This window comes from Callospermophilus lateralis, chromosome 7 (assembly GCF_048772815.1).
Source record: "Callospermophilus lateralis isolate mCalLat2 chromosome 7, mCalLat2.hap1, whole genome shotgun sequence".
Classification (NCBI taxonomy): Eukaryota; Metazoa; Chordata; class Mammalia; order Rodentia; family Sciuridae; genus Callospermophilus; species Callospermophilus lateralis.
Genome location: NC_135311.1, coordinates 122,090,191 through 122,113,532, shown reverse-complemented (window position 1 = coordinate 122,113,532; position 23,342 = coordinate 122,090,191). Strand labels below are relative to the sequence as shown.

The following is a 23,342-nucleotide window of genomic DNA, read 5'->3' as shown; positions in this document are numbered from 1 at the left end:
TGTGGATGTGTAACTGATGTGATTCTGAAATCTTTGTAATGTTTTGAATAAAAAAAAATAAAAATAAAAAGGAATTATTATTTATTGGGAGCCTGTTGTGTGTCAGGTGTTTTATTGGCATTCTCACAATAATTTAAATATGACATTTGATAAATGAGAAAAATAAGGCTCCCGTTAAGGTGATTTATCCAAAATCTCAATCCTTCCCCAGATACTGTGGCTCACTGTATTTCCTTAGTCAAGAACATTAGTTCTAGCTGGGTGTGGTGGCACACGCCTGTAATCTCAGCAGCTCAGGAGGCTGAGACAGGAGAACTACAAGTTCAAAGCCAGCTTCAGCAACTTAGAGAAGCCCTAAGCAATTCAGTGAGACCCTGTCTCAAAATAAAATGCAAAAAAAGGGCTGGGGATGTGGCTCAGTGGTTAAGGCCTCTGGGTTCAATGCTTGGTACCAAAAACAAAAACAAAAACCCCAAACCAGTGGTTCTCAACAGGGGTATTGTCTCCAGGTCATTTGGCAATGCCTAGAGACATTTTTGGTTGTCACAACTAGAGGCCAGAGGAGCATGTTGTGGTAGATGTCCAGCACCCTCTGGTGCACAGTTCAGCCTCCAAACACAGAATTATAAACCCCCAATGGCAGTAGTGTGCTGAGTGTGAAAATCCTGGTCTAGAGAAATCCATGCCCTTTCCTGAGTCCCCACCTGGGAGAGGTGCCCCTGCAGCCACCAGCTGTCCTGCAAACCATATGCTGATTGTGCCACCTCTCACCAGAGCCATTCAGGTAAATGGCATTTGATTGGTATTCAATAAATGTGTGTTGGCTTGAAATACAAGGTCGCACCTGTTTCTGGTCTATTGACCTCTTGCTTCAATTAGGCTGTGGCCAGATTGGGCATGTATGTGAAAGGTCCTGCAGCTTCTATGTCCTTGCTAGAGATGCAGTAGGCTTCCTGTCACTTCAGTTGACAGGCTGCATAGCCACCTAGCAGTGTCCATAGAGGGAGTATGATGCAGAGGTTAGAGGCAAAGACTTTTATGTCAGAAGCATCCTGGTTCAGGTCCTAGCCCTGCAACTTACTGAAAGACCTTGGGAAAGATACTTAACCTAAATTTCAGTTTGCTCTTTTTTTGGGGATAGGGAGGTGGGGAGCACCACCCGGCAAATCTGCTCCTGAATTTGTGGTCCACAAAAACTGTGAGCAGGGCTGGGGTTGTGGCTCAGAGGTAGAGTGCTTGCCTAGCATGCACGTAGCACTGGGTTCGATCCCCAGCACCACATAAAAATAAAATAAAGGTATTATGACTACCTACAACTAAAATAAATATTAAAACAAAAACAAAACTGTGAGCAGCTAGGCATGTGGTGCACACCTATAATCTCAGTAACTCAGGAGCTGAGGCCAGAGGATCACAAGTTTGAGGCCAACCTCAGCAATTTAGCAAGATACTCAAAATAGTCTGGGAATGTAGCTCAGTGGAAAAGGTCCCCTGAGTTCAATCGCCAGTACTGAAAAAAATACATAAATAAAAAATCTTTCTCGGTATAACACCCAATTTATTTATTTATAAATTTTTTGACACTGGGAATTGAAACCAGGGTCACTTTACCACTGAGTCACATCCCCAGCCTTTTTTATTTTTTATTTTGAGACAGGGTCTCGCTAAGTTGCCCAGGCTGGCCAAAGAACTTGGGATCCTTCAGGTTCAGTCTCCCTGATCACTAAGATTCCAGGTTTGGGCCACTGTGCCTGGCTCCGGGACATGTATTTATCATATATTTTACTAATTTATTTCTTATGTCTCCTCCACAAAGACATCCTCCATAAGAGCAGGGGGTACTGTCTATTTTGTTCATTGTTGTATCCCCAATTCCTGGCATGTGGTAGGTACTTAATAAATACTAATGTATGGACCCCAGTGAGGAAGGATCCAATAAGCAGATGGAGTGGAGCTGGGGAATCTTCGTTCAGGAAGGCACCCCAGGTACAGCGCCTCAGATTGTCAGACAAGAAGCTGTGAACATCATACCCAGTCCAGCCCTCTCCTTTCACCCAAAACAGACCAATGCCAGAGTGGGGAGCAGCGGCCCAAGGTCATGGTGGGGGAGGAAGCTCTAGCACCTGGGTGCAGGGCACCCGCTGCAGGGCTCTCTGCAGCTGCTGCCAGGGCCCGTGCAGCCAGGACGCGGGCCGACTGAGAAGGGGACTGCTGAGTCACTGGAACCCGGCCCGAGGCGGGCGTGGCCACCACATCCGGGTGGGAGTGGAGCTGCGCCCCCTCTTCCAGTTGACTGGGGCTGAGGCCGGAAGAGGGAGAGGCTGGCGGAGCTCCACCTGCCGCCCCCAGGGAGCCCGCCTCCGGAACCGTCCTGGTGGCGGAGCGAAGGTCCGGCTTAGTTTTGAAAGTTGGTCACAGTCATCGAAATGGCTAGTCCACTAAGAAAGAAGGGAAGGGACATCAATAACAAATGAGTTTAGATTAAACACAGTTGCACTTTAGCGGGAGATGTAGTTCAGTGGTAGATGGCCGGTCTAGTGCTCAAGGTCCTGGGAGCGGGGGCGGCGAAAGGAAAAATGCTCACATAAAATTCCACTTTGCCTTGTCATCCCAGGCTGAGGCAGGAAGATCATGAGTTCAAAGCCAGCCTCAGCAATTTAGCGAGGCCCTAAGCAACTCAGAAGACCCGGTCTCGAAATAAAATACAAAAAAGGGCTGGGGATGTGCTCAGTGGTTAAGCGCCCCTGAGTTTAATCCCTGTTTTTTAAAAAAGAAAACAACAACACATTCCCATAAGTTTGAGGCCAGCCTGAGCAACTTTAGTGAGACCCTGTTTCAAAATATAAAAGGGCTGAGGATGTGGCTCAGTGTTAGAGGCTTGTCCAGCATGCTGCGGCTGGGTTTAATCCCCAGCACCAGGGTGGGGAGAGCAATAGGAAACTAGTGTGGAAGTCTTCCACTTTCACTCCAGGCACCGTGGTTCCTCTCCTCCCCTGCTTTGCCCCTGCTTGGGGCCATAGTTCCCTCCCAGCTCCTAAGAACGATGGCCTTTCAGTTGGCCTGTCCTTAGCATTGACCTCCAGTGAGCTCCCACTGGACCAGTAGCTCCTTGAAGGCAGAGCCTGACTTATCTTCCCCCGGGCCCCATGACTAGGCATGGTCCACTAGAGCTGCAGCAGACCTGGGGCATCCTTATATAAGATCCCCTACATCAGGAGGGGGTGCTGTGGAAGAGCAGGTGGCAGCTCCCCATGTATTATCGGGGGAACATTTCCAAGACTGCTTCCAAGTGGAAGAAGCAGAATGCTGCCATTTGTGTGAACACAGGGTGTATGTGTGTGTGGGGGGGAATATTTGTATAGAGACAGAACTATGTTTGGAAAGATGAAAAAGAGGTATAGGATATACTTTCCTGGAACCGTCTGAACATACTACGTGTTCATTAAAAAATTAAAAGTTTTAATTTCTGGGCTGTATCACCAGAAAAGGATCCAGGACAGGGAGGGAGGATGCAGGAATTCAAGTGGAAAGCACTGTCTGCCAGCTTGGTCCAAGCCAGGAACTGGATTGTAGGGAGAGGCACAGAGACACAAAGAGGATTTGGAAGCATCAACTTATCGAGCACTTAATCACAAAAATAAATAGAAAGCTTTCCAAGAGATGGTGAAGCCAGGTTTGGGAACCCACTGATTTAATGTGACCTTGGTGGGTTTTTTTCCTTTCTCCTTTGGAAAGAGGGAGAGCATCTTGTGAGGCACAGGTCAGTATCCAGAATGTATACTAATGACGACATGGCCTCCCCGCCTTGCTGGCTCTCCCCCATGGGGACATTTCTCTTAAGAGGTCTTTCTGACCCAGAGGGCAGGACAGGAAAACAGAGAAGAAAACACCATCTTTAATCAACCCACCTGCACAGAAACCAGGGGAGCACTCCTGGCCTTGCAAGGTCCCAATGAGAAGAGAAACTGGTCCCCTTGCAAAAGCCAGCTTATAAAAACAAAAGGCTTCAAAGCACCAGTGGCTAGACCCATCCAAGTAGAAAGAGGCCTGGGGGCGGGGGCGGGTGTGTGTGTGTGTGTGTGTGTGTGTGTGTGTGTGTGAGAAGTGAGGGCCGCAAGCAGGAGTGACCCACTGGCAGGGGGACAGCCCAGCCTGAAGGGGACTGTCCCTCTCTGGAGCTGTACCCACCAGCTGACTAGGCTGACCACCTGAGACCTCGGTGTCTATGGTGGCCAGTTACTCCTGGGGCTGGTGCTTGGCACAGCACTGCAGAAGGGCTACTGGGAGGGAGGTGGGCACTGTAGACAGGCTCAGGTGTGTGCAACCGCCTCCATTGTCTGGGCTTCCCTCCGGTCCCCCTAGGTCTCCTTCTCATCCTTCTTCCCACCCAGGCTGCCATTTCACAGACTAAGAGGCTGATCCTCTTCTGTGGACTCACCAGCCAGCGCACAGCATGCGGGGGCCTCAGGGGTATCTGTGAGGGAGGTTGGAAAGAAACGCTGTGCCTCTCCTTGTCTCAGAAAGATGGGTGCAGGTCCTCCTGACGCCCCACCCCCACGATTCACGCCCCATTCTGTCCCTTCAGAGCGCCTTCTGGGCTTTTTAGGGGTAGCTTCTGGATGTTGTGGTGGTCACAAACGCTGGTGGTCTGTAAACACTAGTGGAACCACGGGTCTTCTAGGTGGTGAGGTGAATGGAGCCATCAGGGGTTGGTGGGGTTGCTGTGGGGGATGGGTTCCTGGGTGCAGACCTGGCCTGAGGGACCTGGAGGGAAGGGGGTGAGTTGCACCCCACTTTTCTGGAGGAGAGAGCTTTGAAGGTTTGCCAAGGGCCTGTAGATTGTGAGTCTAGAAAGCCTTCCCTGTAAGTCAGGTTGAATTCAGGGCTTGTGGCTATGTCCATCAGGTTCCCGACAAGAGAACAAATGGGCATATTGCTTTAAGAGAGGCGCTGTGTGGAGGTGGAGTATCCAAGCTGGGAGGAGGCTTGGAAACAGAATCCAGAGACCAGACACTGGGTTTTGGAATCAGAAACTATAGTAAGTCCACTATGTTCAAGGCCTGGCTCCACCAAAAACCTAGCTGTGTGGCCTCAAGCAAACCACTTCACATCTCTGGGCCTTAATTTGCATGTCTACAAAATGGAATTCATAATTCCAACCTAACCCAGGGGATTGAGTCAAATGAGAAAGTTAGAAGAGTCCATCTGCTAAGGATCGTTTTAATCACTGGAGATGAAGAAACCAAGACCCAGAGAGGGCAAGAGCTTTGCTAGATGTCACACAGGGTGTCAGTGATGGAGCTACGACTGGAAACGAGGACTCCTGCTCCTAGTTCCCCCTAGCTTTCCCCAGGGCTGGTGAATGTGTTGTGAGGTGGGGTGAGTCTGTCTGTCCTGCTGTTTCTCTCTGGACAAGGGGCAAGATGATGGGTGAAGGGTGAAAGGGAAAGGTTCGAGAAGGGAGGAAGGCCCCGGCGCACTCCAAGGCTAAGATTAAAAAAAATACAAACCCGGCGATCCCCCTCCCCCGCCCCGCCCCTCCCGGCCCCACCCGGTAAGTCCAGGCTGAAGGGCCAAGTCCAAGTCCACTCCTCCGGCTGCAGATCCAGGCGGGGCCGCGCAGGCTGCAGGCGGTGCGCGAGCCGCCAGGGGGCGCGCCTGCCCATGTTGGCCGGTGCTCGCGGCAGCCGTGGTCAGTCCTGCAGCTAAGGGCACGGCGTCCTGGTGGGCGCAGGGCGGAAGCTACCCCGACCTGCAGGAAACAAAGGCGGGTTAGGGGAGGTGGATGGGGGAGCGTGGGGCGGGAAGATCCCCACTCCTCTTTCTTTCCCGGGCACTGACATCCCAGTCCCTCCAGCCCACCCAGCCAGAGCCAGGACCCACGTGTACAGAGGCTGCAGTTGTAAATGCGACGTCTTCTGCGGCGCCTGGTATCCATAGGAGTCAAAGCCACCGATGAAGTCAACTGCAGGAGGGGAGAGGACAAGTTAGGAGGGGCTGGGTCCTGAAAGGGAAGGATCAGGGCACTACTTCCGAGCTTGCCCGGGTAGAGACGAGGGGAAGTGGGGGGCGAGGAGTGCCTGACCCAAGGCCTCGGGCCTTGAGGCCAGAATCCGAGGGTGGGGAGCCAACCCAGCTGGGGGTCAAGTCCCCGCGACTCTCCAGCTGGGAGGCAGAGGTCCCATAGGAGAGAAGGCTCTTTGGGGCGAGACAATACCTCCTATGGGGTTGGGGCCAAACTGGGAAAGGGCGTGTCGGGGCCCTGGATCGGGCACCTGGACATCTCGGGCTGAACCTAGAATGGGCTGGCTGTACACACCCCTATCCATTTCGAAAGGGGGCCTTTGGCTGACCCTGCCTGCTCCCCCACCCCCGCCACGTCCGGTTCCGGGGCCCCTGTCCAGGGTGCTGAAAGGCTCTGCGCCCTGGGGCGCCCTACTCACAGCTGTCCTCCTCCTCCAGGAACACTTTGCTCACGTAGCAGGCGAACACGAAGCCGAACAGCTGCGGAAGGGGTCGACACTTCAGAAAGGATAGGGAAGCTTTTCCTTGAACCCCCAGCCGATCCAGGCCAACAAGTTCAAGTTAAATGCCTACACTTAAAAGTCAAACATACCTGATCCCATTCTTCACTCTGGGAGGGCGACTTCAGGCAAGTAATTACCTCTTTGAGCCTCAGTTTTCCCAGTTAGACCTGGGAAATGCCTTAATGGCTTAAGAGGAAAGAGGATTATGTGACTGTGTGGGTGTAAAGTGCTTAGGACAGGGTTCCTACTATCTTGGAGTCCCTTATTCTCACAACTTTATTAGGTTGGTATTGTTGGGTTTTTTTTTTTTTTTTGGTACTGGGGATTGATCCTCGGAGACTTACCACTGAGCACATCCCCAACCCCTCCCCCACCTTTTTTAAAATTTTAAGACAGGATCTCACTAAGTGGCTGAAACTGGCCTCCAATTTATAATCCTCCTGCCTCAGCCTCTCCAAGTCGCTAGGATTACAAGTGTCTGCCAAGATGCTCGGCATTGTCATTCCCTTTTGTGAATAAAGGAAACAAGCTAGGAGAGGGCAAGTGGCTTGCCTAAGGTGACAGGGAGATAGTGGACTCATAGTCTGACGCTTCATCCTGCTCATTAAGCCTGTTCCCTTCATGGGGGCTGCAGCAGAAGAGAGGGAGGAGTCATGGGAAGGAAACAGATCCAGGCAGAAGCACAAGTAGGCTGGAAGAACCACCTTTGTCCTCCCCTAACTAGGGGTAAAGAAAGGGGTCGACCCTGGGAGTACATATGGGCTGGGCACAGGACTCACCGCCAGGAAGATCTGCAGGGCGCTGCTGAGCGCTTCGATGTAGGGATAGTCAAGCAGGCAGCCAGTGACAGAGATGACGTGGTGGTCCTCCAGGGCCAGGCGGGAGTTCAGGACAGGGGTCACCAGGCAGCCTGGCCCGTTCTCCATCCACCAGGAGCGGTGCAGGGATGTGTTGAAGGTCATGATGAAGTCCCGGTCCTGGGGGCAGAGGGGCCTGGGACACTGAGTAGGGCAGGGGGTATCCTTTCCAGGCTCCACTTCACACCTGGACTTAGACCTAGAGCCTCCTGTTTGGTTTGTAAGGGAACAGAGAAGACTGAGCCCGCAAGTCCACATTTGGCCACTAGGTGGTGCTCGATGACCGTGCAGGCCTCATTTACACTGAGAAGATGGAAAGGGGACCCCTTCAGGAGCCTCAGAACTTCAGAGCTCCAGAAGGGACATTACCAGTGACAAGGACCAATTCCCCAGGCATTGGTAAAACCTTTAATAAGACCCTTTCACAGCTGATTTGGTTCTTCACTGTTCTCCCCATTGTTTGACCCTGGGCAAATTGATCCTTAGCCTTCCTATGTGTCACATGGAGAAGGGACTGGCCACCATCAGACCTTACCCAGGCTGTGCAGCCCCGGGTTCACTGATCTCGTACTCCTTCAGCCAAGTCAAGATTCACTTAGATGGGGGACCTCGTCAGCCACCACATGAATTTGGGATTGCTACTATCTCCACTTTCTAGAGGAAGAAACCGTAGTTCAGAGAGGACAAGCCATTGCCCAGAGTGACACTGCTGGGACAAATCACAAAGATGAAGCTCTTATTCACATATCTTGCCTCCTGTGTATCTCAAAGTAGAAGTAGTGTCTCTCCAGGGTTGCTTTTCTTAAAGCTAGACAACCCCACTTTCTTTAGCATTTCTCACATAATAGGATCTGCTCAATTTTTCCTGAATAAACACAAACTACTCTTTCCCTCCTGAAAATTATTGAACAGCCCTGGACCTACATCTTTGTCTAAACAGTACAATGTGCACGGAATTTTCACCTCCTTTGCTCTGAATATTCTACTGCTATTTATTGGGCCTAAGACTACTTTCTGTGCCTTCACACGCTGTTGGTTTATACTAAGTTTGCGATCAACCTCTGTTGCTCTTTAGCCTCTGAGAAATGCAAAGGAAGCCAGAAACAAAAGTTGGGGGGTGGGGGGAGGGAAATGGGGTATCCAGATGGTTTGAGTGTGTAGAAGAGGGAGGGAGGTATCTTGAAGAGATGATGCTCTAGGTCTATACCACAGACCTGGGGTCAGGGATGGGAAGGGTCAGGCTCTGCCTTATGGCACTGCCCAGGCCTGAGGCTTACCTGCGACAGCTGTCCAACTTCCAGGTAGAAGCAGATGATGAACGCATTCCAGCCGACCCAGAGCACCAGCCAGGCCGCGTACTGGGGAAAGCAGAGGTGGGTTCAGGTGGGGCCCAGGGCTACCTGAACACTGCTGCTCCTGCCTCTCCCCCAGCCTGGTGGAAGGGTTGCTGGAGCTGCCCCCGTGGACCTGGGCCATTCAGGAGCAGTTACAGAGCGAGAACGGGATGCATTGACGAAGGGCCCAAGCCTTAGGGTGGCCCAGGGACCTCTCAGCCCCTCAGGTTCCCCACATCTCAAATGTGACCACTTCTGGGGAGAACAGCTTCCTACCCGGGCCGCCAGCTACGGCGGAGCGCAGAGGTCTGGGAGCTGCGGTCTCCAGGCCAGGCCTGGGCCTGCAACTCCAGCGGCTGCCCCTGGGGGACCTGGCTCTGCCTGTGGGGCCTGGGGCCGTCCTGAGGGCTGGGAGAAGTGTTCCTGGTGCCAGCGACAGAGCTTTGTTAGGGCCCTGTTATCTGGCTCCTGAGAGCTCAGCCTGTGGGAGGTGGGGAGAAGTCCTGGAGAGTGAGTGGGCTCTTGGTGACATTGCATGCCATCGTATTGTAGGTACCGACAGGGTCAATTTCACGGGAAGGCCTTTCCCTCAAGACGCCATGTAAGGAGGCCGCTGAGGGTCAGCAGGGCACGTGGGTGAGTCTCACTGAAAGCAGGAGTTTGAGAGGCCAAGAGGAGGTGGGGGAGGGTGCTGGGGACACAGACCCCTGGGGCTGGGGGCAGGGAGCCACTGACTTCAAAGCCACACTAGTGGCTCCAGTCCTGGATGAACATCAGTCAGCAGGGACAAAACCCAAGCCCCCAGAGCCCCCTCAGCACTCTGAGAAACTCAGCCTGAGGCCCATCCCTCCTGTGGCTGTCCCCAGGGCTTACTGAGGCGTGATGGGGCAGGAGCCTTGGTTCCAGACCTGAAGTTCTGCTCCCGGCTCTGCCCCACTAGCTGTGTGACCTTAGGAAGCCTCACGACCTTTCTGAGCTTCAGCTTCCTCATCTGGAAAATGGAGATGGTAGGACACACCTCACGGGGCCTGGTGCATGCTGGGTACTTGCTAAATGGAATATCTTGTTGATGCTGGGACTGTTTCTCTGGAAAATTCTTTAAGAAAAATATCAAGGGTCTCTGAGCCAAGGTCCTTTGGGACCTGGACGTTCAGCCCCTGGGCGGTGGAGGCCAATGCAGTCCATCTGGACCCAGGGTTGGAGGAGCAGGCAGGGCTGGGTGGGCAGGGGTGAGGGCAGGGGTGAGGGCAGGGGCTGGCTCAGGAAGGCGCGGGAGTCATACCAGGATGAGGTACCGGGAGCGGTACTGCACGGTGCCGAAGATGCCCAGGATGACGGCCATGATGTGCAGGAAGTTGGCCAGGATGGGGGCCCACTGATAGCCCAGGAAGTCGAAGATCTGCCGCTGCAGCGCAGCCACCTGTGGGAGAGAGAGGCTGAGCCCAGGGTCGGTCCTGGCCAGGGAAGGGAGGCACGCCCCTTGACCTGTGGAGCAGGTGATGCCAGTTACCATGGCGATGAGGCAAGTCTCAGAGACATCCAGCTCCTCAGTACCAGAGGGATGCTGGGAAGCGGGGGCAAGTCTGTAGGAGCGAGGGAGGGGCCCCAAGGCCTGTCATCACTTCGGGGTGCACTGGGGGGAAGCAGGAGCCAGGATACCCCCACCCTGCTCAGAATGCCCTCCCCACTGGGGCTCCAGCTGCTGCCCCTTCCCCACCTGGGAAGGCTGCTGGGGTCAGGGCCCAGGCTGCTCCCCAGCAGGTGAGGGAGAGGACTGAACCCCAGCCCTAGGGAAAGCTCCAAGTCTGTCACCAATTAGAAGTTGTCCTGGCCCACGGGATCCCCAGGCCGCAGAGAAGGGATTTTTTTTACTCCCCTTCCCTGAGGGAGCTATGGTAGGTTGGTTGCAAACCTGACCTGAGCTCTTCCTTTCCCTATTTCCTGCTCTCTGGCAGCTCCTAACACCATGCTGGGTCATGTGATTTGCTTTGCCCAATGAACTTGAGAAGATGACGCATGTGAAAGCTTGAGAAAGGCGTGCCCTGGAGCTTGCCCACCTGCCTCACTTGTAACAGACACCACCCAGTGAAGGAGCCCGAGCTGACCTGCTGGAGGAGGAGGGTCACCTGCTGACAGCCAGTAACCCTCAGACACATGGCCCAGAGCAGGACTGCCCCATTGGCCAGCAGAATCATGAGCTAAACAAAGTGACTGTTTTAAACCAAGACTCTTTGGAGTGTTTGTTATACAGCAAGAGCTAACTGATACACACAGGACTCGACGGACACTCCCTTGCAACCCCCCCTCCTACAATCTTTTAGGAACAATCATTAGGAACAAAGGTGCCTGGGTAACTGTTGTGTTTGACCCTGTCCGATGTCCCTTATTCAGGTGACAGAATCTATCTCTGTTTAGAGAGCTACCTCCCTCTGTGCTGTCCATGTGGTTTGGAGAGGGCTGACCCCATTTCTAGTTTCTGAGGCGGGCAGGTAACTCAGGCCTGGCCAAGTAATCAGACACCATGCTGGGCTCAGGGATGGCACTCTGGGAATCTGCTGGGACAATCAGGACAGAGCCGTTCTCTACCTGCCAGGATACCTGGATGCGGATGGTATCAGCTTGGAGCTGCTGGTGGCCACCTTGCCACCCGGGAAGAGGCCTGTCTGAGGGGGAAGCCCAGGCGAAGGGTCAGAGAGAGCGTGGGAGGAAGACCCAAGGGCAAGATCAGCGCCCGAGGCAGTTCTCCTGCTGGCACTTCTGAGGCGTCTGTTCCTGGCAGGGAGGTGGAGGTGAGCTGTTGCCACCACGCGGTGGCGAAGTCTGGGCAGAGACCAAGGAAGCTGCAGGCTTGGGCAAGGGCTGAGTGGAGCCTGGTGGGACCAGGACCAGCCTTGGCACTTCCCGCCTGGAGCCAGCCTGTTTCTTGGTAGTCGCTCCCCTCCCAGGGCTCTGCAGAGTCTGAAGAGCCTTCCAAGTGGAGCGCTTGCTGGGCCCTCTCTGACGGAAAGGCAGGGCTGGGGTTATGCTCTCATTTTGAGGAAAGAGAACATGAGGCTCAGAGAGGGGAAGTGAATGGCCCAAGGTTACACAGCAGGTTGGTGGCAGAACAGGCCTTTCTGTGCCACCTGTCCTATCTTGGCACCACATCCTGCCCTTCCTGGTTGGCACTGGCTTGGAAGTCAGGAGGTGAGTGTTCCAACGGAAAGTCTGCCTGTGACAGCTGGGTGACTTTGGGCAGGTCGCCTTCCCTCTTGGGTCTTGGGCTCATCGCCCACACAGCCTTTGGTGGATGAGATCATCCGTCCCGGATCTCGGTGGTCTGCCGAGCTTGGGGGCAAAACTCCACGGGCTCCTACCACGGTCTCTCCCTGCCGCTCCCCCTCCCAACCACTCCTCCTCCCCTTCCACTGTTCCACCTGTGTCAGCCGTGCCGGTGACCTGCTGTCCAGCTCGGTGTTTGACTCAGCTGGTACCTGGTCCAGGGGAGGAAGGTCCCTATCGGAGGAGGCTATGACAGAGTTGCCCATGCTCACAGTGTAGCTGGGGAGACATCCTGCCCAAATATGTTTTGAGAGATGAGGTCACCCCTGGCTCCTCCTCAAAACCCGTCTCTTATCAGTATTTGCTCATTAGCAGTGACCTCACTGATAGAATGAGCCTCATGATTTCTTTTGGTGGGTTTGTCTGTTTTATTTTGAGAGCAGCAGCAGCTCTGGAGTCACTCAAACTCAGGTTCAAATTCCAGCTCTGCTGTGTGACTTAGGGAAAGTCACTTTCCCTCTCTGAAACTATTTCTTCAACTATATATAGAAGATAATCCCTCCCCTGAGAATTCACAGTGAGGATATACAGACATCCCATAAACTAACACAATTAGATGTGATAAATGGTGGCTCATTAACAGAAGTCTGAACAGTGTAAGCTTCTTAGTTTGGCCCTAAAGGCCCACGAGGATCTGGCGCAATCCTTTATTTCCTGTCAGCTCCTGCCTCCAGCGGCTGATGCGATGGTCAAGCCTCACCTGTACTTCCTTTTCCTTTAACCCCCTCCTCTGGGAGGAAGGCTTCCTGACTGGCAGTTGCTGCCCCACAGCCAGCGCCTCAGCCTCCCTCCACCCTCATAGGCACAGCCTCATTCACCCACAGCCCATTCATCCTCCACCGGGTGCCTCAGGCACCCCCATCCATCCGGGTTCTTCGTCTCTGATGCATTCAGAAGGCTTAGTCTGTGGCGGGCCCTGGACTACTGAAGTGAGGAGCTCAGTCCTAGAGGAGGAGGATAGGAAGTCACTACAAAGGACACTGCCAGCGCCAGAAGCCAGGCACCTGGGGGAGACACCTGGGTGTCTTTGGCCAGGGCTGTGGCTCAGCGGTAGCGCACTTGTCTGGCATGGGCAAGGCCCAGGGTGTGATGCCCAGCATGGCAAGGGAAACACATTAAGGTGGGAATGGTGGAGCACACCTATAATCCCGGCTACTCAGGAGCCGAGGCAGGGGGATCACCAGTTTAAGGCCAGCCTGGGCAATTTAGTGAGACCCTGTCTCAAAATAAAATTTTAAAAAAGGGCTGGGGTGTAGCTCAATGGTAGGGCACTTGCCTAGCATGTCTACGGCCCTGGGTTCAATCCCTAATACTGAAAAAAAAAAAAAGAAAAATACATATATACATTCTTTTTTTTTTTTTTTTGGTACTGGGGGTTGAACTCAACCACTGAGCCACATCCCCAGCCCTACTTTGTATTTTATTTACAGACTGGGTCTCACTGAGTGGCTAAGCACTTTGCTGTTGCTGAGGCTGGCTTTGAACTTGCAATCCTCCTGACTCAGCCTCCCCAGCTGCTGGAATTACAGGCATATATATACATTCTTAAGAGAATTGAACTTGTGGCTGGGGGTATAGCTCAGTTGGTAGAGTTCCTGCCTTGCATGCTATAAGGCCATGGGTTCAATCCCAAGCACCTCAACAAAATAAAAATTTTAAAAGTCAAGGTATTGTGTACATCTACAATTAAATATATGTATATATATAACAGTATCAATTCTAAAGTTTTACTATTATTATTCTCAGTGCTTGTGCAAGGTGGCAAGCACTCTACCACTAAGTGACATCCCCAACCCTTACAAGTTGTTTTTTATTAGAAAACCATGTCAGATATTCCAGAACCTCTGCTTGTGTGGCAGAGCTATGCCGCTAATTAGCAAGTACTGATAAGAAGAGAACAGGAGGACCATCTTCCCCATCTGGTCGCACCAGCTTAGAAACAATAATCTGAAGGATGTGACTGTAAATCACAGGCAGCGCGTGTGTCTTCCTTTGAGGGGAGAAACTGTGCAGAAGCTCCCTAGCCCTTTGCAAAGAATCCAAATGCACATGCACCGAGGAAAAAGGCAGCTTTGGGGATGTCTTTACCTGGCCGGCACGCAAGCCAGGCTGAGCAGGCTTCTCGAATCTCTCCTAAGGGGGCCAGTAGCAAAGTTCCTTCCTGGGAGAGGGGACAACTCATGCGGAGGAAGGTGGGCCACCAGCCCTGCCACCAGAGAACTTCCGCATAGTTAGCAAGTGCTCTCCCACCTAGCTACACCCCCAGCCCACCCCGTGCCTTTTCTGAAATACAAATCTCACCCCAGACCTGCAGGATCGCAAGCCTAGAAGATGGGTCCCTGGACACGAGTCCCAGAGCGACAGGTGAGGTCAAGTCACTGTGGCCTGGCAGCCCTGCTGACACCTACAGGGTGAGCCCCTTATTCCTGCCCAGCAGTTGTCTACCCTTGATCTCCAGGAGGCTTGCACCTCCTGACCTTGGCCTCACCCCTTTCCTAGCACGTCCCTGGATCCTCACATGTTGCAGCCAGGGCCAGGGAGGCCTCCTGCCGTGGGCCCACTTCTCTTCTCTCCTCCCATATTCTTGGGGGTGCAATGCCCCTCACACTGCTCTCAGGACGTATGAAATGGCCCTAGGCCCCGGTCCTGTGGCTGTGCACCTTTGTCCATTGCTGGCACTGCTCTGTTCGCCCCCACCAGGACTGGGATTGAACCCAGAGGTGCTCTGCCATTGAGCTACATCCCCGGCGCTTTTTGTTTTTGAGACAGATCTTGCTAAATTGCCCTGAACTTGTGATATTCCTGCATCAACCTCCTGAGCAGCTGGGATTACAGGTGTGGTCCACCAGGCCTGGCTTTGTCCCCTCTTTGAAAATGAATTTGGTCCCTGCATCCTTCTGGTCGGTTTTGACATCGACGACCACACCATGCAGCACCTCGGTCTCTCAGACACTTCCCGTGTGTCATGGTGTGGCTAGGAGGTGTCCCCCAGGGCTCCCTTGTTAGTGCGGTGGGTGGAATGATCAGGTCACGACAGGTGGTCACACTGCTGATTAGAGTAGCCATGACCTGATCAGTGGGCTAACCCATCTGGTGGATTCGTAATCTGACTGGACTACTGGGTGGTAACTGTAGGCAGGTGGGTGTGGCTAGAGGAGGTGGTCACTGTGTCCCTGGGCCCTTCCTGCTCTCTCTCCTGGCTGCCAGGAGCTAACAGCGCTCCTCTGCCGCCCTCCTCTGTTCTGCGTCACCTCTGGCCCAAAGCGATGGAGTCGGTGACCATGGACTGAGCCCTCTGAAACTGTGAGCCCAAAATAAACTTTTCCTCCTCTAAATTGTTCTTGTCAGGTATTTTGGTCACAGTGACAAAAAAAAACCTAATCATAGCCTTCCCCTCCATTCGTCATCCTCAGCTGCCCTTTGGACCATGTCACCATCACAACTGCCCTGTCTCTAATGTCCCCAATCCCACAGCCCCTCTAGGACCTCCCGGCTGGGTTCCAAACACCATTCAGGGTGACAGGTCATTTCATGCTGCTGGGACCCTGTGATTCCTCAGTGTAGCCCTGCCTGCAGCCCAGAGCTCGTTCTCCTCCGCCTGGCCATCACAGCTGTCCAGGAGAGCCCACCGCTGGAAAGACCCGGGGACCAGGTTCCCCAGGGGCTGGACGGCAGCCCAGCAAGGTGGAGGGGCACTCAGGCCTGCACTCAATGGCTTCGAGAGGGTTCCTGGTAATCCCACTGCCCGGCCAGGCCTCTCGGGGCTCGCCCTCTACTCATGACTGCTTCAGACCCTCCCATGGCTCAGCCCTCCTGGACCCCCTCCAGCGCCCTCTCTGGTGGCCTGGTCTCCCCTCCCTGTCTGCTGGCAGCCTGGGCTGGTCCCTGCACCTGCACATCCAGCTCCTTAGGAGCCACACCACCTACGGTCCCTTCTCTCCCCAAAGTTCCGCTCCCCTCTCCCAGCCTCCTTCTCACTGTCCTGGACCCTCTGGAGCCCCATCCCTCCGCTGGTCCTTTGTCCACCTCAGCACCATCTCAGCACCCTGCCCGTCCCTCCTCTGCCCACTACAGTGGGGCCCTCTGCTCAGCCAGATGTCCTCTCCTGCAGGTAACACTCTTCTCTGGCTTCTGTCCTAGAGGCAGGATGCCCTAGTCAGGAGCAGAGACCAAGTTTGAACCCTGGTGCCACTGAATATCATAGATCTCTGGGTAAGTCACTAACCTACCTGTGCCTCAGTTTCTTTGCCGACAAAATGGGTATGATTTACTCCTAGGGTTGTAAGGAGAGTCAAGCCAGTATTAATCATTATGTAATTATACTCTTTCACTGAAGTCCCTGCCTCCTGCCAGGCTTATTTTTCCGTGACACTGGATTGAACCCAGGACCTCACACATGCTAGGCAAGTGCTGTACCACTGAGCTACATCCCCAGCCCTTTTTATTTTTTATTTATTTGGTACTAGGGATTGAACCCAGGGGCACTTTATCACTGAGCCACATCCCCAACCTTTTTATTTTTTATTTTGAGACAGGATCTTATTGAGTTGTTGAGGCTGGCCTCAAACTTGCAATTCTCCCGCCTCAGCCTCCTGAATTGCTGGGATCACAGGTGTGCACCACCGTGCCTGGAATTTCTGTGGGACTTCTCCTCCACTGTGCCATGCACTCCTGTATGTTGTCCTTCTCCTGCACCAGATGGTGCGATCCCTGAGGGCAGGGAGCTCTGCTTGTGCTGTCCACTGTGGCACTTCCAGCGTCCAGAGTAGTGCCTGATACACTCACTGCAGGTGCTAAGAACTAGATGAACCCTGGCCCTCCCCGTCCACTCCCGATTCTGGAGCAGCTAGTTCTCCAGTGTGGTCCGGCCCTTAAATTTCAGAGGGCCTCAGGGTCACATGCAGACCCTTCTTGGGCTCCACATGTCCCAGGACATACCTGTCCACCCAGGTTCCAGAGCCTGCTGCCTGCTCATGTGCCTGCTCCAGCCCCTTCAAAGCCAGCTACTCACCAGGGGTCCTTGTGGTCAGAATGATACCCAAACCTGGTCCATGCCCAGTGCTTGGGGCCCCTGGTTGTGTGCGGCTGCCTGAGCTGGAAACCTCAGCTTCAGGTCCAGGCCTCCCCCGCTGTCTCAGCTGTGTCCAGGTGTCCCCGAGTGCTGGCTCTTGACCTTCCAAGTCCCTCACATCCAGCCACTGTCTCCAGTCACCTTCTTCTCTACCTGGCAACTTCTGACCCATCCCTCTCCTCTCCAGGGCAAAGCCCCAGCTCCCCGCTGCCCCTCCCCCTGCCCTTAGCTCCCCACCCCACCCCCACCCCTGATTATTTATTTATCGGGTAGCTGCCAGCTGAGGGGGATGCTGTTGCCATGGGAACCTTCAGCCCCAGTCAGGGCTGCCTCTGTTCTCAGTAGGATGCTCTTGTCTGTCTAGACGCCAACCCCAGGAGCCCAACTCCAGGTTGGGGGGTGGGGGACAGAGGATGAATAATACAGATGGGAACCACCCCAGCCCCAGGAAGCCGGCGGGGGCACAGGGCAGGGCGGGGGCTGGGCTCAGGGCCAGGAACCCATCAGAAACCTCTTGCGCCCAAGCCCTGGCCAGGCAGATCTGCACTTCAACGGCTTCCCTGGCCCAAACTCCAGACGTGTCGCCAGAGGCCTCAGACGCAAGTCTGGCTGTCTGCAGAGGATGAGGGAGCTGTTCCTGAAGTTTCTGGAGAATGGTTCCCTCCAGCCTGGTTCTGTGTGTCACTGAGGGGCGAGACTCCCCCCTGGGGGGGCCAGCAGAGCCAAGCTCCAGCCCCACCTGTCACCATCACTGTGGGGTCTTGGGCAGCTGTGCCTCCTCTCTGGGCCTTAGTGTCCCCTCTGCCTGTGTCAGAGCCCGCTCAGCCTGTCGCCTGGCACACAGCTGGTACTCCGCACTCGGCAGCAGCCTCCCCTGCACCCCCAGACTCGAGCCCCCGCTTTCCCAGTGGGTTTCTGAGGCAGCTGACAAAATTAAACCCGACTGAGCCCCTCATGCGTGAAATGACGGGGTGGGATGGAGGCTGCGGCAGCAGGCTGGAGGGCCCTGGAGAGCTGAGGCCAGCCTCCTGTCAGGGCAGCAGCACAGTGACCGCAGGGGGGGTGGCTTTCCGCTCCAGGGCTCCACCCAGCTCCAGCTCCACTGGGGGTCAGGGCCACATGAGCCCAAAACAGCCTCAAGGGAACAGTCACGGAGGCCGGGTGGTCCTTGGGGGGCGCAGGGAGATCGATGGACTCAGCAAGCATCTCCTAGGCACCTGCTCTGCCCAGGCCTGGCCTAGGCACGTGACAGGTGGCTGTGAACGAGCCGGTGTGGCCCCGCTGCCGGGGCAAGTCCAGAGGGGCTGAGGACAGGGTCTCCTCTGTGCCTGGTGGCCTGTGGAGACGCCTCTGGGTGCCCCAACATGCACATGGGCAGGCCAGGCCCGCGCATGCTCCTCCTTCCAGGGCTTCCACAGAGAGGCCCTTCTGCCCTCTCCATGCCAGCCCCGACGCTACCGGAAAAGGTGACCGTCGGGTGGAAACCGCAAGCTGCTGAACGACAGGACGCCATTGTGTCAAAAGACAAAAGGCCCCAGAGACACAAAATGTGTGTGACAGTAAGTGCAGAATCAAGAGCCAGAGAAGGACGAAGGACGCACGGTGGCTGTGAGGCGTCACCTCCAGGGACGGGAAGGCAGAGGCAGGGAGGCTCCGGGTGCTCGCTCCTGTGTTTCTGCGATGTTTTCCAACAGAGCTGTATCCTTGAGAAAGTCACGAGATTCGGTCTCAGATGGCGCGAGGGGACACCAGAGGGGACACCAGGGGGCTCGGAGGACCTCAAGCCTCCCTTCCCTGAGGTGAAGGTGGCCAGCCCTTCCCTCCTCTGGCCTGGGGTGGGGCTGCAGGAGCTCTGACCTGTTGTCTGGGTTGGTTTGCTGCAGCCTTCCCGCCTGCAGGGGACTGGCCCTGGAGCCCTGTGACGTCCATCGGGGGTCCAGCGGCTCTTCTTTCCCCCGATGCTGGCTCTGCACGCTCCAGGTCCTGCGTGGGCGCTCACCCCTGCTCCCTGGGGCCTGACTGCCCCATGCCTCCCGCCTTCCCGGGGCCCGCTCCCCCGCAGCCCTGGTGAGGTGACTGATCGGAGATGCCACTCTAGTCTTCTAAGTCTCGGCCAGGATGCGGCAGAGCTGCGATCTGGGGTCAGGAGAGAGGTGCTGGGGGCAGCTTCTCTGAATCAGGGGCCTCTCCTGAGTCACCGCCTCCTGAGGGCAGCAAGGGAACAGCGCTCCTCCCCAGCTGGACGCTTCTGAGCAACAGTTCACTCCACGAAAAGCTCTAGAGGACCTGGTGGCCAAGTCCCGAGAACACAGCCACGAAAACAGTGGACAGACGTCCTTCCTGTTGGGGATGGTGGCCCTGCCGTTTCCCTCCTCAGCTGACACTGGTAATGTGTCCCCGCAGAGAGAGCTGGGGCAGAGGAAGACGGGCAAGAGGGGCGCTCTTTCCCCCAGGAAAAGACACCAGACAAGCACCCCCAGGAGACCATGGCCTCTCTCAAAGGGCCCATCTCCTATATTTAATAAGCACCTATTTACTTATTTATTTTGTGTTGTGGGGAACTGAACGCCGACGTGCAGGTAGGTGCCCCACCACCGAGCTGTGCTGCAACCCCTCCTGTGTATGAAACTTCACACCTTCACCCCTTTCAATCCCAGCCCCAGGTACAGTGAGGAAGCGGCGCCTAGAGCAGCGGAGGTGCTTTTACAAAGAGCTAAGCCTCCACCAGGGTGTTTGGGGCCAAGTCCTCCCCTTCCCCACCACGCGGCTCCCTGGGACTTGTGCAGGCATTTGGGGACCCGAGGCCTCATTCCCTGCTGGAGGGAACTTCTGCTCTGGAGAACTAATCTCCCTCCTCCTCAGGACAGGTCCTTGAACCCAGAGTCACAGACTGCCATCTGTCTGTCCTCAGGCCTCCCACACACTGTGGCCCAGCCCTCCACCTCAGCTGGGCCTGGGGGGCCAGGGAGCAGCTGGTCACTACCTTTCACATAATTAGCCCTCAGAGACCAGCCTGGAGCTGCAGAGGCCCAGGCTGGCCTCACAGGGCTGATCTGGCCAGTTACAGTCCTGTCAGGAGGCAGGGGCCTGGCCTCTGTCTCCATGGCAACCCCATCCCTCATCTCGGTGACCATTGACCCATTCCCACCCCTGCCCAGCTGGGGGGCTCTGCAGGCCCCTTCTGGGAAGATCTGTCTCTACACCTCTGAGCTGGCAGCTCCTTTAGAAGTGCCTGGTAGCAATCCAATTAGCATACATCTACATTAATTTGCATAAATCCTGGGCCAAGTGGCCCCAGGTACCGCTACCAGGGAGAAGTCTAACAAAACTCCAAAGTCCCCATCCCATTGGGCCTGCTTCCTCGCTGGCCATCTGGTCCAAATCCACAGGGGCCACAGTGGCAGGCAGAGCAGGGAAGAGCCTTCAGGCCACCACTCTGTCACTCGGTTTCCTCCCCTGGAGATGGGGACAAGGATGCATAGCTTGAAGAGGCCTGTGTTAAATTTTCTTGGGGAGGGGTGGTTACCAGGGATTGAACTCAGGGACACTGAACCACTAAGCCCCATCCCCAGCCCTATTTTGTATTTTATTTAGAGATGGGTCTTACTGAGTTGCTTAGCGCCTCCCTGTTGCTGAGGCTGGCTTTGATCCTCCTGTCTCAGCCTCCAGAGCTGCTGGGATTACAGGTGTGTGCCACCGCGCCTGGCTGTTTGAAGACGCCTAGGAAGGGGGGTCTCCTAGATTCACCCCACGCCTGGGCCTTGCAACACCCTCCCCTCTCCACCCCGGGGCTCCTGGCTTTCTGCCAAGGGGCAGGCCCCTCTTGTAGGCCTTATGGAGCCAGTTTCCAGGATCTGGGGTCACTCTGCCACCTCCTCCCACCTGGCTTTGGCCATCCCTAATTTCTGGGTCTGGCAGAAAGTGGGCTAGAAGCTACAAACTGCCAGCTTTGTACATTTGACCTTTTGTCAACAACACCTCCGATGGCTTTGCCCTTGGGCTGGTACATCCTCAAGGAGCTACGTGCATCTGTCCAGGCTCTGGCCCCAGCACAGCAAGCTCTGAATGACTTCAAGAGGTAGTTTAGGGTATCGAGTCAGAGGGGGCTCTGTAAGCAGACTGCTCGGGTTCAGGTCTGGGTCCTGCCACTCACTGTTGTGTGAGCCTGGGTTTATCTTCCTAATGAGCCTCAGTTTCCCCATCTGTTAAATGGGGATCACAACAGCCTCAACTCCATACTTTCTGGAGTTGCGAAATGAAATGAGATAATGTCCGTCCAGGGCCTGGCACAGGAAGCGCTCCGTATGTGTTAGCCACTCTTACTAAACTAAGGCTAGTGATGAGAAGAAACTCTGGACCACAGGGAGGTCAAGGAAGGCTTAACTGAGCAGGTGACATTCAGGTTTGGCTTTGAAACACTGGAAACACTCTGCATGTCCCTCAGGAGGGGACGTGGTGAACTATGGTAACTGCATGTGATGTGGGGTGGAGAGGCAGGCTGTAGAGCCACCCAAGGGACAGGAGGGGGGAGGGAGGAAAGAGAGAGGGGAAAGGAAGGAAGAAAGAATAGATCCAAGTGTTCATAATTAACTCTGGGGCATAAGATTACAGAGGACTTTGAGATTCAACCAGATATATTTCTGTAAGGTTTCTACCTTGAAGAGTAATCCTTTTTTGGGGGGCTACTAGGAATTGAACCCAGGGGCACTTAACCAATGAGCCATAACCCCAGCCCTTTTTATTTTTTTTTTTTAGAGACAGGGTCTCACTGAGTTGCTTAGGGCTTCACTAAATCGCTGAGACTGGCTTTGGGCTTCTGTGATCCTCCTGCCTCAGCCTCCTAAGCAGCTGGGATTCCAGGTGTGTGTCACGGCACCTGAAGAGTAATACTTTTATAAGAAAATAAAATAAAGGCATTAAAAGAAGACCCCAAAGGTGGATATGGTGGCACACACCTGGAATCGCATTTACGTGGGAGGTTGAGGCAGGAGGATCATAAATTCCAGGTGAGAGTAGGCAATTTAGCAAGACCCTGTCTGACAAACTTTTACAAATAGGAATGGGGCTGTGGCTCCAGGTTAGAGCGCTTGCTGAACCTGCGGAAGGCCCTGGGTTCTAAACCCAGCACTGCACAGAAAACAGGAAGAAGAAACTCACCAGGGATAGACAAGCATGGGTGACGCTGCAGCGTCCCCCGCTGGGCAAGTGGGAACTACAGTAGGGTGACCAGCTGTTCCTGGGACAATGCGGCTTCTTGGGGTTCCATACTTCAGGACAAAACCCAAAAGTCCTGGGCAAACCGGGACCAGTTGGTCACCCTGGATGGGGGTAGTGTGGATGTCCTGGGGCAGCAGGGAGGGGAAGGGATGTGGCTGGACCTCAGACCTGGGGCTCCATCCTGTTGGTCCCTCTGAGGCCGCCAGGGAAGCAGAGGGGCCCGGAAGCTGAGCCTGGGGAGGAGGCTGGGCCGGGTGTGGAGGATGTGGAGAGGCTGAACCTGTTTTGCAAGCTGAGGACAGGGCCTGGAGAAGGCTGGGCCTAGGTCCCCCTCTCCCAGGACTCCCATCATCTTGCTGATGCCCTCTCTACCTCTGCCATGTCCCCAGGTACAGACTGCTGAGGTCACCCCAGTCTCATCTCCCAGAAGCAGGGACCCTGTCGGGCTCTGGAGTGGGCAGCTGAGGCCGGGAGGAGGGTGCCCTCCCAAGAGCAGCACTGGGCGCAGAGGCAGAGGGGGAGACGAGGCAGGTGGGGACACTCAGCACAAACACGGCCCTCCCGGGAGGCGCAGGGTGCAGACAATTGAACACTTGGACAAAGAAAATGGTGATTAATCAGATTCCCGACTAAGCACATCCAGCACTACCATATAATTAAGCCAAAAACTTGCAGCCGAAAGCTCCTTAATGGAGCGGACACTTAGGCAGAGAATTAATTACGACAGTGCTCAGGGTTTCAGGAGCCCCTAGAGGAACAGGCGCGGGGCCCAAACCAGAAACCAGGAGTCAACCCTGCCCAGCGTGGGACTGAGGCCAGGAGCCCGGAGTCACCGGCTCAGGCTTGGACGCAGGTGACCTGCAACGGAATCCGGGCTCTCACAAGCTGTGGGATCTGGGGAAGCACCCTCCTTGGAGCCTCAGTTTTCTCATCTGTAAAATGGGAATAATACGTAGTGTTCTGGGGTCTCTGTGAGGATTCAGTGAAGTAATGCAAACAAAGGACTTTGCATTGC

The 23,342-nt window shown here is 54.8% G+C and overlaps 1 protein-coding gene across 1 annotated transcript in view; it reads right to left on the bottom strand.

The window, feature by feature from the left end:
- Window positions 1-5,590: 5,590 nt before the first annotated feature.
- Window positions 5,591-23,342, bottom strand: part of Nkain1 (sodium/potassium transporting ATPase interacting 1) — a 40,581-nt gene continuing 22,829 nt past the window's right edge. The window contains exons 2-7 of the mRNA XM_076863072.2: window positions 10,001-10,138; window positions 8,662-8,742; window positions 7,307-7,504; window positions 6,444-6,504; window positions 5,884-5,965; window positions 5,591-5,752 (exon numbers count right to left, since the gene is read on the bottom strand). Coding sequence (XP_076719187.1) covers window positions 5,743-5,752; window positions 5,884-5,965; window positions 6,444-6,504; window positions 7,307-7,504; window positions 8,662-8,742; window positions 10,001-10,138 — 570 coding nt within the window. The 3' untranslated portion in view covers window positions 5,591-5,742. The remainder of the gene's footprint in view (window positions 5,753-5,883; window positions 5,966-6,443; window positions 6,505-7,306; window positions 7,505-8,661; window positions 8,743-10,000; window positions 10,139-23,342) is intronic.